The 16293-nt window shown below is 40.2% G+C and overlaps 2 protein-coding genes and 1 non-coding gene across 9 annotated transcripts in view; 2 read left to right on the top strand and 1 right to left on the bottom strand.

Moving 5' to 3' along the window:
• The first annotated feature begins 1623 nt into the window (after positions 1-1623).
• Positions 1624-8488, top strand: RPS3A (ribosomal protein S3A). The gene is made up of 6 exons (XM_090036386.1): positions 1624-1782; positions 2646-2749; positions 4356-4543; positions 5364-5572; positions 6414-6523; positions 8325-8488. The coding sequence occupies exons 1-6, from the start codon at positions 1721-1723 to the stop codon at positions 8444-8446; spliced, it is 795 nt and encodes a 264-aa protein (XP_089892512.1). The 5' UTR covers positions 1624-1720; the 3' UTR covers positions 8447-8488.
• On the top strand, positions 6791-6860 carry LOC149870516 (small nucleolar RNA SNORD73). The gene has a single exon (XR_016440891.1). It is a non-coding gene; the product is annotated as a small nucleolar RNA SNORD73 (small nucleolar RNA).
• Positions 8489-11864: 3376 nt separating the features above from the next.
• The window catches only part of SH3D19 (SH3 domain containing 19), a 140789-nt gene continuing 136360 nt past the window's right edge, over positions 11865-16293 (bottom strand). For 4 of the 7 annotated variants that reach the window (XM_090036380.1, XM_090036379.1, XM_090036383.1 and 1 more), the window contains 2 exons: positions 15714-16010; positions 11865-14486 (listed from right to left, as the gene is read on the bottom strand). In XM_090036380.1, the coding sequence (XP_089892506.1) occupies positions 15897-16010 (114 nt within the window). In that variant the 3' untranslated portion in view covers positions 11865-14486; positions 15714-15896. Of the gene's footprint in view, positions 15506-15713; positions 16011-16293 lie in introns of all 7 variants that reach the window. The other 3 variants (XM_090036385.1, XM_090036381.1, XM_090036382.1) reach the window with 2 other exon arrangements.

A 16293-nucleotide genomic window follows, 5' to 3' on the forward strand; every position in this document is an offset into this window, starting at 1 on the left:
GCAGCTGCCCGGTTTGCCCATACCTGTGTCTGGCCCTGGCCCCACCTGCATGAAACACACGGTGGAGAAGCTGCCCCAGGAAGGTGGATTGTTGTGTAGATGGCCTCAAAACCACAAGTTGCAGCAGAGCCTATTATGGAGGTATGCATGGCCAAATAAGGCTGTACCTAGGGCCTGAGGCCTTAGCAGGTTGGTGCCCAATCCTCTATTATTACAGCCTTGCCATTGGCTGGTACATGGCTTCCTTGCTAGCCAACTCTTAGGTCTGTGCTTCTGTGACCCTCCAAGGACCGGACTGCAGCCTGTGGCAGTGGCATTCCAGCCCTGCAGCTTTCCTTAGGTTGTTTTGTTTTAAATCTCGAGCCCTGGAGGTTTAGGAGAAAAGTCCAGGTGTGACCTTAGGAATCTCAAAAAAACAAGCTGCCAATATCCCATGCCTCCTTAGGATTTAGTTTAAATCTCCTGAGGGTCTCACCTGGCTTTGCTGGATAGTGTGGGTTCTAAACCTAAATAATCATCATCTAAATGATAATGCTAATGGAAATGATGGCAGAGGCCTTTAGCCTGTACCTTCTCTCTCCCCAGATACACAACAACAATAAAAAACTTGCATTATCATTAAACAGGGATCCTGGTTTTCTCCAATTTAAAAATAATCCCCAATTTTCAGTTAAAAAAAAGTAACCCCAAATCCACATTTTTCCATGATTTAAATGAAACACCATTAATCTATAACTCTCTCTCTAAATATATATACATACACATACACACACGAGATATATATACATACACACACACACAATGGTTTCATTTTAATCATGGGAAAAATATGGATTTGGGGTTATTTTTTTTTAACTGAAAAGTGGAGCTTTTTTTTAAATCAGAGAAAACCAGGATCCCTGAATTAATAAGCATAACAAACACAATTAACCTTACAAGGATAATTGTAATAATTAATATTATTAAAATTGTAGTGATGACTATAACAGTTGCAACCACTACTTTACTGAGGATTATTACAATTGCAACCCTCATTATTACAATTGCAATGATTATTATTAGTTACAACCGCTGTTACATTAGTATTACAACTGCAATCACTTTTAAAATTGCATGCACTTCATTATTACTTAAGATCATTGCAGTTGCAATGATCACTCTCACAATTGCAGCCACTATTATATTATCTTTTACCATATTACAAGTGCAACGTTGGCTATTACAACTGCGACCCCTATAATAGTATTTTTTTCTTATCATTACAATTGCAATCGTATCACTATTGTTATTACAATAGCAATTATGTTGTTGTTTTTGCTCTCAATCCGGGAAGGAGAGAAGAGGCAGCTCAAAGGAGAGGGGAGGACACGGTTTCTAACACCCTACAGTTGCCGCCAGAGCCCTAAGATGCCAGCTGTGATGGGGGAGGGGAAGCCAAAGGCTTACTGCCTCCTCCACTGTACTGTGAAACCTGCTCGCAACACCCCCCGGACATGGTTCAATCCTGGAAGCCTCACTTGGTTTCAGCCCCGGAAGCCGATCGCCCTCCAGACACCAGAGGACACTGGAGGGAAGGACGAGCCGAAAGCTTAGCAGCCGGGGCGGGAAAGGCTTCGAGATACCGCGAGAACTCGGCAGGCGGAATTCTCACGCGAGTCAGACTCTCGTATAATCTCGCGAGACTAACAGCGCTCGGTCTCTTTGGCTCCGGGGCGGCACCATGGCGGTTGGCAAGAACAAGCGGCTTACCAAGGGCGGCAAGAAAGGCGCCAAGAAGAAAGTGTAAGCGGCGCGCGGCGGGCTGCGGGCAGCCCGGTGGGCCAGGAGCCGGGCGCCGCGCCGGCAGGATGGCCGCGATGCCGGGCGGATTGCGGGGGCGCCCGGGGGGAGGCGGCCGTGGCCGGGACGAGAGCGAGGCTGGGGCGGTCGGCCGGCGGCGCGTGCGCGCTGCAGGAGGGCGCTGGCCCCGCACGTGGCAGGGTCCCGGCCCGGTCAGTGCAGAGCCCTCGCAGGGCGTGTGCGTTCCAGGCTGGCTGGACAAGGGCCTTGGTGTATCGCTCTAGGAGTGAGATCGCAAGCTGCCGAGTGGCACCTCGCGTTGGTTCCCCCTTTCCAGAACAGCTGCGAGCCTGGCTCTTATTTTTTTCTCTCCTTGTCAGCCTGTGAGAGAGTGGGCCTTGCAAGTGTTTGTTGCTTTAAGGCAGGGGTGCTCTGCCCGCGGGCTGGAGACCAGCCTGTAGAGCCATGTTATCCGGCCTGGGGGTCTCCCTACAGATTTGGAGACTTGGTGGCCACGGAGTGGTGGCAGTTAATGTAGCCATGACTCCCTGGAGCCAAATTCCTGTTTATGTGACTGGTTCAGGCCCGTGGACCAGATCTGGCCCATAGACCAGCCTGACACTCATCTGACCCATTGCTTAAAAAAAAGGTCGGGCATCACTGCTTGAATGCATCTGTGACTGGAGGGGTCCTGAGCCTGCCTTACTAATGTGGCACTGTAAGGTTTAGCAGCTGTGATAAAGAAATGTGGTCACCAAATGCTTAGGCTGTACGTGTTAAGTGGGAGGGTATGGCTTTCTGTCTATTTTTATATCTGAAAAATAAGTGGGAATCTGCTTGTTTTTTTTGTTTGTTTGAAAATTAAGGGTCGATCCCTTCTCAAAGAAGGATTGGTACGATGTCAAAGCACCAGCAATGTTTAATATCCGAAACATTGGGAAGACACTCGTCACCAGGACCCAAGGAACCAGTGAGTGCTTCGTGTTGTTAAAGTGTGCTAGTGCAGATAATGGAACGCAGCACAAGAATCATAGAAGTTGGGTCGGAAGGGGCCTTATAGATCTTCAAGTCCTACCTCCTGCCAGGGCAGGAGAAAAAACTGAGCTCAAATGATCCCAGCTAGGTAGGCATCAAGCCTTCTCTTAAAGACCCCCAGGGTAGGAGCCAACACCACTTCCCTTGGAAGTTGGTTCTAGCTCCTAGCTGCCCTGTGAAGTAGTTCTTATAGATGTCTCATCTAAGCCTGCTTTCCAGTAATTTGTGTCCATTATTCCTTGTTATGCCAGGGGGCGCTAGGGGAGACAAGGTCTCTCCCAAACCCTTCTGGTCCCCCCCCAGTGAGTTTATAGACTATCACAAGGTCCACCCTCAGCCTTCCCTTGTGAAGGCTGAACTTGTAATCCTAAGGTTACAAGTATCGGGTAACTTTAGGATTTGGGTGGAGATTTTTTAAAACTTACTTGTTTGTTAATTTTTGGAGTTTCTGATTTGATTGTCTGCTGAAGGCCAGGCTTAAGCACTGTCCCATTAAGAAGGAATCAGTTAAAAAAAACCAAACCCTTCTAAATAAAGTTTGGAAGGGCTCCTCATCTCTTGACGTGCAAAGTTAACTGTTTGGTCCTGGTTGACAAAAACTAGTCAAGTTGTATGGAAGCATGTTGGCTGTTTTTTGGGTGTTTTTATGGTTTTCTCCATTTGATTAGAGGGACCTCTTCAGATTAAGTTGCCCTAGTTGAGTTGGGTATCTGATCACCTATGACTGATGAAGTAAATCATGAGGAGTACCTGTTAAAGGTTAGCATTTTGGGTGGCAAATTACATGTATGGATTTGAGGAAAAATAATACTAGTATTTTGGGGGAGGGGACACACAGGAACTGCAAAACACCTTGTGGTCCTGGCTAGCCAGTTACCTACAAGTTTTTTCACTGGAATGTGGGAGCAACAACTGCCTTCTGGGCAAGAGCATCTTGAGGCATCCTGGATAGTGCTGAATAGTTCTCCCTGTAAATTGATGCCATACCTAGATTACTGTATTCTATTAAGGTCATCTCTGCCAGATATGAACAATGAAATTGGGAGAGCAGTCACACAACATTAGGATGGATTAAGTGTAGGTTGGCTAATACTTGGGGGAGTGAGAATCCTGCCAATGCTGCAGTGTTGGAATATGAAGGAGGAGTATCTATTATTTATTGATCACAAGTATAGTTAGTAATAGCATTTAAGGAGCACATAGTTCTTGCTCAAATGTCTCACGAATGTGAAAACGAAGTAATGAACTAGTTCCCAAGGAAACTGAAAGTTAGAAGGAGAGGATTCCCCATCAAGGAACAATGTTGCGCACAAAGGTGTAAGTATACAAGAGTTTTTGTTTTTTTTAAACATGGGCTTTTTAATTTCAGGTCTTAGTTGTCTTTTTCTCTTGTCTCTTCACCAGACCGTGTAAAAGCAACTTGTAGAAAGGCTGATATAATGTAATGCAGTTACTGATGGAGGCCTGTCAAATGAAGGTTCAAAACTGGTTTTTTATTGTTCCTTTTTAATCTTAAAAGATGTTATTTCATATGTATATAGAAATTGCCTCTGATGGACTTAAGGGGCGTGTATTTGAAGTGAGTCTTGCTGATCTGCAGAATGATGAAGTTGCCTTCCGTAAATTCAAGCTGATCACTGAAGATGTCCAGGGCAAAAACTGTCTGACCAACTTCCATGGAATGGACTTAACACGTGACAAAATGTGCTCCATGGTCAAGAAGTGGCAGGTTAGTAACACTGATGTATCTGAAGTTGCAATGGTACAATTAGAGTAACAAATTGCTTCTAAAAATCATACTAGAATAATAGCCTTTACAGCCTTATTTTGTACTTTAATAGCCTTTACACCATTCCAAATGCTCTTTTCTGTTAAGAAATGCAAGTGACAATAATGTGTTTCTAATTAAACTTGAGTAAAATTTCTAATCACTTTGGAGCTTGTTATTGTAAAACTTAAAAATTTGTGGGGCAGGTGATTAATAGATCTTGAGTATTAGTTTAAGGCAGTAGCTTTCAACCCTTATCAAGTCAGGGCACCTTTTACCAACTTCTATGAATGTGGCAGTATCCTGAGTTAAGAACCATAGTTGTGCTGGCTCAACTTATCACAGCGGTTCTCGCCCAAGAGCTGCCACTGCTGCCAGATAAAAGTGGTCCTGTGCCTTGTGTGCATCCAGACTGAAAGGGCTGGAGCATGCATGGGCTGCTGTTTCAGTAGGATTCTGTCAAAGTCCTTTTTGGAGCACTGGTTTGTGCTGCAGCCTTTTCCTGTTCAACCCAACCTGTACATCTGTTTCTGGGAGATGCTGAAGTGTTCTATGTGCCTGTTTCCAGGAGGAGAAGGTGAGGAAAGCTGTGCAGCAGGCACAGGACATTAGGGCACTCTTAGCTGTCCGCTGCTGCCCAAACCATGGCACCCATGAGGGGATCTTGCCGTAGTTGAGAATCGCCGATTTTAAGGAATGTTGCACTGGAGGTTCTGAGAACCTGTGGCTGCTACTTTGGTGCTAACCAAAAGGTTGAATTAACACATTTAACTTTCTTTAGACAATGATTGAAGCCCATGTTGACGTCAAAACTACCGATGGCTACCTACTGCGCCTTTTCTGTGTTGGTTTTACCAAGAAGCGTAACAACCAGATCCGTAAAACCTCATATGCCCAGCACCAGCAGGTCCGCCAAATCCGCAAGAAGATGATGGAAATTATGACTCGAGAGGTGCAAACTAATGACCTGAAAGAAGTTGTCAACAAGCTGTATGTCTTGCTTTTTCATTTTTAATTTTTAACTGGGAGAAGTAATTGCAAATCTGTACTTTTTATTGGGTTTGCATAAGTTACTTGCACTGTCTCAAAGGAAGGAGGTTCACACTTTAAAAAGTGCTAATCCTATAAGATTATTATAAGCATTTGTGTGGACAAGTAGGGTGAAAAAATGATTGCTTGAGATTTTGGAAATAATAACTAAGTGACTAAATCAGTTATTTATTGCCCTGTAAAATGACTTAATGAAGGATGGCGGTGGATTCAACAACTTACTTTGCTTGATATTTCATTGCGAATTAAAGAATGTCTCATTCTTTTCTTCCCCTCCAACCCCACCCTTTACTCTTCCTACACAAGAAAGCTTAATTACCATTTCTCATGTGCTCATCCCTATTTACTCATGCATGTACTGTCTGCAGTACAAGTTAAATTCACTGTTGGGTATAAATCTAAAGTCAGAATTTAAGAAACTACCACACAGAAATCTTTTGGCAGACTTGGAAAAATTTCAAAATATGAAGATGCCAGCAATTTTGCCAGAATTAGCAGTAGGTGTGTAAATGCACTCCTAAATATTTTTTGGAAACTTTTTTAAAGGTGAGTAGGTTGTATAGTATTACTTATTAAACCATTTGACAGAAAAGATGTAGATCCTGCCCATGAATAACTACGTAGATTGTAATGTAATATAGAATCATGAAGATGATAGTGAGCTTTGGTGTGCTGAATACTAGTCTTAATTAATTTCTGTTTTAGGTGTAACACCATATATTGTTAACACACAGTGCGTAATAGTTTGAAACTCAAATACTGAAATACTTAACTTTTTCAGGATCCCAGACAGCATTGGCAAAGATATAGAAAAGGCTTGTCAGTCCATTTACCCCCTTCATGATGTGTATGTCCGCAAAGTCAAGATGCTGAAGAAGCCCAAGTTTGAGTGTAAGTTATAATACCTCTATGTATTAAGTTCTGATGAGTAGGACACCCCAAAGTAGTGTTAACAGATGCCAGATTTGGTGTTCTTTGAATGGGGGGAAGTCCGCAGAAGCTTCATTGTATATTTAATTACTTAAGAGTAATAAACAGCTTTTCCTTTAGCTTTGCTGAAGTGTCCAAACTATGAAGTCAGATAAATGATAAATTATTTTGCTATAGTTAGAGTTCTTACTTTCACACAACTAGAAACACTGAATGTTTTATCTCGGGAATGAATGATGACAACGTGTTTCGGTCCCAGATGATACCAAATGATAATACTTTCCCATTTTCTGACATTCCCATATAGTACAGGCTATTGGTTGTGTTCGTGCAATGAGAGCAATGCAAGTAGCTGGGTTTTGCAACTAGGCTCAGCTTATTTGAACCCATTAGAAAAATGAAATTGCACTAAATGGTTCTCTGTAGTTTGTTTCTATGGCCTTGTCTAAGTTCACAAAACCAGTGCAGCTCCTTTGTGTGAATACATTTGGGATATGGAGGATGTTTATTTGCCATGCTACAAATTTCTCAGAAGTGTGGTAAGGGGTAAGCATATAGGCATTCAAGCATCTTGCTGTCTGGAGTGCTGCATAGCATGGCAAGGGCCTGTACTGCTAGCGCTTTGCAGCCAAGGAGGGTGGTATGCAGTGATTCCCAGCATGCTTCCCCTCAAGCCTGTGGAGGTTCTCCAAGGACAGCTGAATGCGGAGGAAAGGGCTTATGATGGCTGCCTGTGGAACTACACCTCCTGGGTCATTTTGTCTGCCACCCCCAAGGTGTGTTGTGAGTGCACCTCTTCCATTTCCATGGCCAAAAAGGTTTCACTTCAGCCAGTGGACCTCTGCTACCTGTGGCTTCTGATCCAAATTCCAGACCCCATAGGAAATAATTTTAATGAAGTGAATCTTATCCTTTAAATAAGTGGAGGGACAAACAGAATAGGTCTGTAGTTAAGAAAAGGACAGATTTTGATAAACTAAGAGCACTGGTTAGTGAAGTTGTGGAAAAACAGGAGTTCAGGGAAACAAATGCAGAAAAGATCTAATATGTTAAGTCCAGTGTTGGCAGGTCTGGCGCATGCTGTACTCCTCCCAGCATGGTTGGAGTCTGCCACTGCTGCTCCTGAGCTCCTTCAGCTTACTGTGCGGGCAAGTGCCCACATAGATCATCTGTCATTGATCACATCTGCCCCTCAGAGGTTCCAAGTTCAAAACTGCACAGGAAAGAAAAGCCCCCTGCTGCTTGGTGCCTTTCTCCAGCTTGGCTTGTTAGGTAATGGCAGAGATGTTAATATTGTAGGAACAGGTATTTTTGGCATGGCAGGAGCAGGAATCCACCTTGGAAATCCTGTGTTACTTGGGCAGAAAGGACTTCCTCTTGCCGACAAGGAAACAGGAAGCAGTGCAATTCTATAGTGATGTGAGCCCAGCTCCGCCTCCCTAGGGCAGTAAGAATCATTTAAAGAGTTAACCCTTCATGGAACTACCATGTTTTAATGCAAAAACCTGCTTGAATGCCTCTATGGTCCCTTTGTACTTCACTAAAAGGGTGTATTTCAAATATATCTGCTTAAGGCCATGGGAAGCCATTACAACAGGTGTTTAGGCTAGGTGTACATTAACATTCTGGTGTTTTAATTAGTTCAGTGTTCTGTAGATAACATGGAATTAAGTCAGCAACTTGAGCATAACACTTGTAATTTTATTAAATATATATGTTGCTTAATACTTAATTGCAATATTACTACTTCTTTTTTTTTAAGTGGGCAAGCTGATGGAACTACATGGTGAAGGCGGTGGTGCTGGAAAGCCTGCTGGGGATGAGGCAGGCACCAAAGTAGAGCGAGCCGACGGATATGAGCCCCCTGTGCAAGAGTCTGTCTAAAAATCAAAGTTGGATCCAAAAAATAAAAATTAATGTACAGAAGTAGTGCATCTGTGTGTGGTAATACTAGAAACTGCTTATACAGGCTGTGGGGTATTCTTCATCGTGAGTAGTGGTATTTTTGTCATGGTAATGACTGAATGTGACCTGTGCTTCATAATTGTAGCTTTCTTGGTAGAAGTGGGCTGGTCTGGAGCAGACAACTGCTTGATATACTTCTGAAATTCATCCCTGTCTTAACCAGGCCCAAGACTTACACATGTATGCTTCAACTTACTATTTGTAACCTTTGACTCGATAGCAGCCTTTTCCCCAAGGCAATTTTGGTGTCTGCCTATAGATGAAATGAGGTTTTAATGCCAATTATTTTACTGTGGAAGCAAAGTTTTGTCCACAAGATTATCTAAGGGGTCCGCAAAAAATTACTAGTATAGTTCAAAGGAATGTGAATGCCCACACTAACGATTCAAAGGGATACGCAAATGAAAAAAGGTTGAAAACCACTGCCTTAAAGATTTAACAAAAATAGCCAACTTGTCCGAACTCCAGAAATGAAACAGCTTTTTATTTTTCTGCTCCCATTTGGCACTTCTAATGGGAGGTATGTGTAACACTCTAGTCGTTCAGAGCTTGGAACAATGCTAATTAGATTCTTGGGGGACAAAAGAATGAGAGGGGTACAGCACTGCTTGGTAATAACTTCCTTCTGTCTGGAAGAATAGAGTCCAAACATCCTAATGCTGTTGAAGTTAAGCATGTATGCTGTTCTATAATATAATCGGATCAGCTTCCACAAATAAGCTGAACTAAAATTATTTGTTCCAGTATCTCTTACATTCTAAGGTGAACTTTTAACAAAGCCAAAAAAACAAACTCACAGTTACCATTGTTGCATTGCTGGTACATACAGCATATTAAGAATACAATGCTACTGAAACAGCCTACTCCAAAACCAGTCGTACTGGGGTGGCTTTGGCTGTTGACTTTTATTATACTTGTGCCTGAATTTCTCTTATTCTTCATTATTTATCAAAGTGGTATTTGTTGCCTAAGGATTATTTTGTTTCAAAGAGGAAGGAAGCTGAATGAATATGCTACCCTCTACAGATTTGAGGCTATCCACTGGTGATAGCCTGATGTATGACAGGTAGAACAGCAGTCTTTTTTGTTTTATATGAGAGCATAGAAAATTGAAGTTGCTTCAAAATTTGGGGTGCTGACATGTGAAGGGGGAAAAAAATGCACTTAACCAGAAGAGCAATTGCATTGATTTGACCCGTCTCCCTGGCATCTGTGTAGCTCCTGTGCTTCTCTATACTTATAAAAGCTCCATACTTATGGCTGTGTTGAACTTGCTTTTCTTGATTTTCCTCAAGCTATGCAGGATTTTTTGAGGGATTAGTGTTAACTCCCCAGTATATTGTGTCAAATATAAAAATGGATTTTTGTGTTCAAAATGAAGCCAGGATGAACCTGCATCTTTACTTTAAAAAAAAAAAAAATAGTGGGCTAGTGAAAACATCTATCAGTTGAGGTGTTATCATTGTTTTCAGGTATGCCTAACAGGATTTTTGCAGCATAGGCCTGAAAGGCACATCTAGGACCCTTTAAGTCCAGTCCCCTGGAATCATTTACCCAAAAAGTCCTAATGGCTTGCAATGAGGATACCTGCGATTTCAATACCTTTCACAGCACAGTCCACAATAAAAAAACAAAGGTGCCCTGCTGTGTGTCCCAGGTGAAAAAGTAGGGGAGGTAAAAGTATTTTTGTCCCTTGTTTTTTACCTTATCAAAATCTAGACAACCATCAGGCCAAATTAATGTCTTGTGAGATCTACAGGTCAATTGCCCAATCAGATTCCCCAGCTCTTCTCATGAAGAGGTGTTTACAAATCTTTGAATGAACAGCTCGGAGTTTGTGCTTCTGTCTTTCAAACACAATCAGGAAGGGAAACAGCAGTTGGAGCCAGTGTTGCTTAATATCTAATTCCCCAGTTACGCTTTATTTTGGAAGAGGGTTTGCTGGCTCTGGACTGCTGGAGTATACAATTACTATCATAATTTAAACATACAAAAAGAGGATCAAATTACTATACCAACTATACCCTGCAAAATAAATCTTGGGTGTTTGAAACTAGGATAATCTCAACAGAGATCTCAGTTAAAACAAACTACTACCTGAAGGCATGTGTAGACCATATGTTTTAAAATGGGAATGGAGCAAAACAGGCCTGAAAGGAAATAACCAACTTATCTTTGCTCAACCATATTGTTCGGCGCTCTCCTATGCACAGAAAGCTTCCATTGAGAAACCACTCAACAAGGGGAATAAATGATTTGAGTGAATTCTGCTGGTTGATTTTGTAATCCTAATGCATTTTCAAATGGCTAGGAAGGAGGGCAGGTGAGTCTAAACTAAACGCTTCCTGCCAATGGACACACATAGCATTGTAAAACTTGCTTCATGTATTGTGTAAACCAGGGGCAACCAGCAGTCTGAGCAGGTAGGTAATTGCAGCAGTTCCTGGATTGATTCAACTCAATTGTTAAGGCCACAAGTGCTCATGACCCTTTTGAGATCTGCATTGGGCACCTGAGAGATCCATAAACCAGCCTGCTGAGAGGCTACAAATGGCAGCTCATCATAAACAGAAGACAGGGTTGTCAATCCTGCCCTTTTCTAGGAGTCGGTCACCTTGGTCAGAGCTGCACAGAGGTGCTTCTCCACTGAGTCTTTGTAGCTAAGAATCTCCTAGGTTTAGGTGTCAGTATTTCAAAACGAGTAAGATGTTAATCACCATTTTGGCCAACAGTTCAGCATCTGCAGCAGTCCTTCAGACTGAAGACCATGTTACATTCAGTCTTCGTGTAAGATCTAAACTTGCTTCTAGGAGAGTGCCATAACCATCAGCAGGGTGTTTTCAGGAGAGGTACTCCCATTCCTCCTTGTTTGAAAGGGTCTGAGGTAATTAAATGTGCATTAAACCATCAAGAACAAGAAAGCTAGGATGACCAGTTTTTAGTCATATTTGTACTCTGTTTCTTTTTCAGCCCACGTGCTGTACAGACACTAAGCACAGTTACATGTGCATACTTCATTAAGTATATTAGCATGTAGCCCCCTGCAGTGGCTGCAATTATAGTAATATAAAACAACTATTAGTAATGTAATTTCCTTTGGTCCTGCTATAAGGCATCTTGATAGTGGCATCTTTGTTTCCGTAAAGAGGAAAATCTCACTAACTGAAATGATGCTGATAAAAAACTGGTGTAGATGAGGTCTAGAATTGGACAAAACAATAGTTTTTATTACAAACTTAAATTAATTTGGTTCTGTGTGTTTAAGGATGTTTAACCAATCCTCTCATTTAATCATAATTGCTACGTTATAAATGTAAACACAAGCAATCACAACCCAGACACAAATATAAACATTTATTGGTTTAAATACAAATTCATACTGGTACCATACTGCTGAAGACATTTCATGGATTTAGAGAATTTAAAAAGGCTTATTTTGTACTCTACTCATTGTATATAAAATTTGATGGAAAAAGCTCTTCTGTTTATGAAGATATTCATTTTCAAAGTTGGCAGTTTAACAAAAATGCTAAAAACCTAGAGATTATGAAAGCCACTGTAGTATATTTAAGGACTCAGTCCCTATTTCACTTTCAAGACAGTATAATCTCTTAATGTATCTGGGATTTGTTCAGGAACTTCCTCAAATATTCCACTGAATCATATCTTGCATTTAATAGGCATTTCAGATTATTCTCTGTACAAAGTTCTGTGGTCACAGAGGTTAAGTCTAACAATGTAAAGTAGAATGTTTTTTGCAAAACAAATCAGTATATATTAATTTAATTTAAACAGCAAAGATAAAGGAATTTCTTCAAGTTTTAAGACCAATCTACAATAATGTAAAGAGCCCTTAGATGGTGCTGTTGTTCTGAATTTGCAGCTTCCAGCAATTTTTGTCATCTTTTCACAACTTAGATATTCAAGGTGTTATATGAAGCTTGCTATAAATTTCCACATTTTCTATGCAAAGTTACAAAATAAACTATCAGCCTTGCCTAGATGTACATATGACATGTAAGAGATGTTATATTTAAATCTAATTAGAAAATGGTAGGAAAAAACCTATTAATTATTAACAACAAAGCCAAAATAGGAAAAACACCTCCCTTGTCCTCCTTTTATGTGTAATTATAAAGTCAACATTTGCTTAAAATCTTTGTATCAAAACTTTAGAAAAGCGGCAGTCAATAAATAAGTAAACATTGCACACTTGACATCCATCTGCCTCCACAATGATTCAGCCACCGTTTTGGAAGAATTAAATTGTATCTTTGTACCAAGTTAATTTCTATAATTTGCCACTTCTATAGGAGGCTTCTTAATTGCAGTTGGCACAAAAAGCCACAGTGAAAGGTATTCATTTTATTTAAACCTTTGATGCAGGAGCTGCACTATAACAAAGACAAATTTTTGTCATTGCTTCCACCCCACCCCACAAGAAGACAAGATGACCCTTTAAGGAAAGAATGTGTTCCAGTTGAATATAATGGTCACTAATTTTTAAAAGGAATTACATTTTAATTCTGTGCTGTCAGATTTAAAACCATGTCCTCTCCTTTCAAGGGGACTGCCTGATTCACTCCACAATATGCTCTTGGCAAATTTAACTTAAGACATCCCATTCAAGGCTTAGGTACAAATAACCACAACTGGGCATGAAAATGTTCATTTTTACATCTACGTAAGTGTACATAAAGATGGCAGTTACATATGCAATTAATACAATAAAGAGTTCTGAGTTGGGTTATAGGTGTACTGGTTCCTCAACTTATAAGTGTTGTTCACTTCTGTCTCTCTTTGAGATGACTTATGACTGACCTTGGGTTGTTAAATGCCTGTTTCATTTTAACATAATCTACTTATAAGCAGAGGACAAAGACAAAAGATCTAGACTCAACTCTCAGCTCATCTACTGATCCACTGTGAATTCAACTTCTTGAATTTATAAGATGGGCAATGCTGGTCAGTGTTGTATAGTTCTTTTTTCACAAAACACCTAGAGATCTTACAGGCAAGTATTTTCAGTGCTTCATTCTATTAGATTGAACTGTGATTTGCAGATCATGTCCATTGTTATAGTATCTCAGCACTCCTTTATGGCTATGCCAAAGCAACTTGAGAAGTGAGCGTGTCATCAGGGTGATAATTCAGACTTCAAAACATACTGAAAAGATTATTTTCTTTATTTGTAACCTAATTAGAGGTGTGACCTATTAATTTGTATGCTTTGATGGGCTAACTCAATTTGCCTTGTTTCCTTATTCTTTATATTGTACAAAGGAGGGATAATTCCTCTTGTGGAACCAGGGTGCCACTGAACATGGTACAGATTAGACTGCAGCATAATTAAGATTTAATGATTTTTTTCTTACAGTAAACAACAGTTCAAAACAGGAAGCATGTAAAACAATTTGCTTGAAGACTTGTTTTCTATTAACCCAGAACTAACCAAAGTGAAATGTTCTGGAAAGAGTTTACATCTCTAGAAGGTTCTTTGAAAAGTTGCCTGTGCCTATGTGTAATCCTGCCTGATTTTAGTTAATGTAATTCGACTGCTACAATTAGCTCTCTTCCTGTTAGTAAGCTATCTTCAGCCTGTTGGGTTAATTTCTCTTGGTATCTTCTACTTTCTGTAAGTCTTGACAGATCATTTATAATGGAGATGTACAATATACTATACCTTATACCTTACTTAGATGATTTGTAGTGGTTATATCAATAAGTTATTCTCCCTCAATTAAAGGGCTGTGTAGTACTCCTACTGAAATGAAGCATGTACAAGTAAGAAAAGAAGAATGGCAGCTCGATGTTTTTCAGCTTTCTTGCAATTTAGCTCAGATCTGTTTTGGTGGTTCAGTAGGAAAGGGTGGATTTATTTGCCAATTTCAAGCAGTGCAGAGTTTGAATGTTCAGCTGAAATACAGTTGGCATCATGTTTGTATTTCTACTTGAGAAGCTGAAAATGGAGCATAAATTGGACAAAGTGAACAATACATGAAAGAACTGGGAGTGAGTACGAAAGAACAATCTCTCACTTTCTGTGAATAAAATGATAGACTTGCACTAGTTTTATTAACCCCCCCACCCCACTAAAAACTCAAAACAATGTTTAAGTCCCTAGTTTCAAGAAGAAAGGAACTAATAACTGAAAATTTCTTGATCTTTCACTGCTCCTGCTTATTTAGGGGTTGGGTTTAAGAACAGAACATCCTATACATAGAAAGGCAACCTCTCTACAGACAGCATATAGGATAAATAAGTCTTTGGTACTTCTTTGCTATGGGATAATAAACAGTATCTTTTCTACCCTCTCAATTGTAAAAACAAGTGGTTTCCACTGCTGCTGCTTCAGAGGATATGAACTCAAGCTGTCAGTGAAATCTTAATATTAAGATTGTTATACATACTGAACATGTAATAATAGTTAAATCTGCAAGAACATGTCTTTAAAAGCCTAATTTATACAGATTATAAAATACGATTAATTTATGCAGTTTATATGCAAGATAAATTAATACCAATTCAGGCAACTACCAGTTACTGTACTGTATTTTATTGCCCTAGCTGGGGCAAACTGCTTTATCCATTCTTTTGGAGCATTTGCCAAGTACAACTAAGTAAACTGTCATGATGGTAAACTCTTAGTTTTTCCTAATACTTTTGCCTTCAGGAACCTCTGATGTATAATGTGACACTGTATATTTCTCTTTCTAGAAAGATAGTGCAAAACAGTATTTGACAGTCGCAGCATTAAATCAGATAACTTCAGTGGTGTTAACTCTGAAGTATCATGTGCCTTTGTGCTAGCTAGATGAACATCTGCCGCCTCTACATACAGAAGCAAAACTGGGTTCCAGCCTCATGATTTTACAGAATTTGCACAAAAATCTTGGGAAATATTCCACGTTTTCCTTTTATTTCTCCACTCATCCAGTCTTCATCTACAGATTCCAGCTCTGTTATCACATCACCTGCCTATCAGAGAGAGAGCACAACATGAATTGAAATTATTATTTGCAGAAGCACTGAGCACTCTCTTCATGCACAACGCATCTTGAGTTCCTGATAAGTACCTTTTTTCTTTTAATAAAACATGATTTATAAATATAGAAACAGAAAAATCTGTACACCCTTGTAACTAGCTTTTATTTTAAGGTTAAATGTAGTAAAAGACTTGGCTTACTTTTTCATGCTTGCAAGTACTTCACTTTTCATATGGCAGTTTTCCCTAGTTCGATTGCCTGCCATTTTCTTACTTTAATTGGAGGGCCTGGAGTCCTGAGGTATATCTAGCTTAAAGCCCGTATTGGCACATACTCCAACCAGCTTTTTTTTGGCGTCTTGGGATATTCAAACATATTCTCTGTTAAAGTTTTTCCTCTAGTAAGTGGAATCCCTTCTTTGCATCTTGGTCACAAACCAGTGGTGTGTCTATTCCTATGTCCGGCCCTGATGTGCACTCTTTGAGATTCTTCTCATGCTATGACATAAAGTAGGGCACACAAGTCTGTAAGTAGTTGGCTGTTTGAAGGAGAAAATAACACTGAATCTACTATTCTTTGTTCCCATTTTCATCTCGCTGTGCCTTATCCTTTATTTAAAATATTCTCCCATAACTTTGTCCTTTCTTCCAGTATACAGATTCCATTTTTGTTTCTCTTTATACTCTTCTGCTTTAGTCTCACAAGATCACAAAGTATACTGCTTAAATGAATTCTGCTTTAGCTGTTAGTTTTAGAAACAGTAAAGAGTACTTTTGAGAT

This window comes from Crocodylus siamensis, chromosome 2, assembly GCF_052110815.1.
Source record: "Crocodylus siamensis isolate JL-2025a chromosome 2, ASM5211081v1, whole genome shotgun sequence".
Taxonomy (NCBI): Eukaryota; Metazoa; Chordata; order Crocodylia; family Crocodylidae; genus Crocodylus; species Crocodylus siamensis.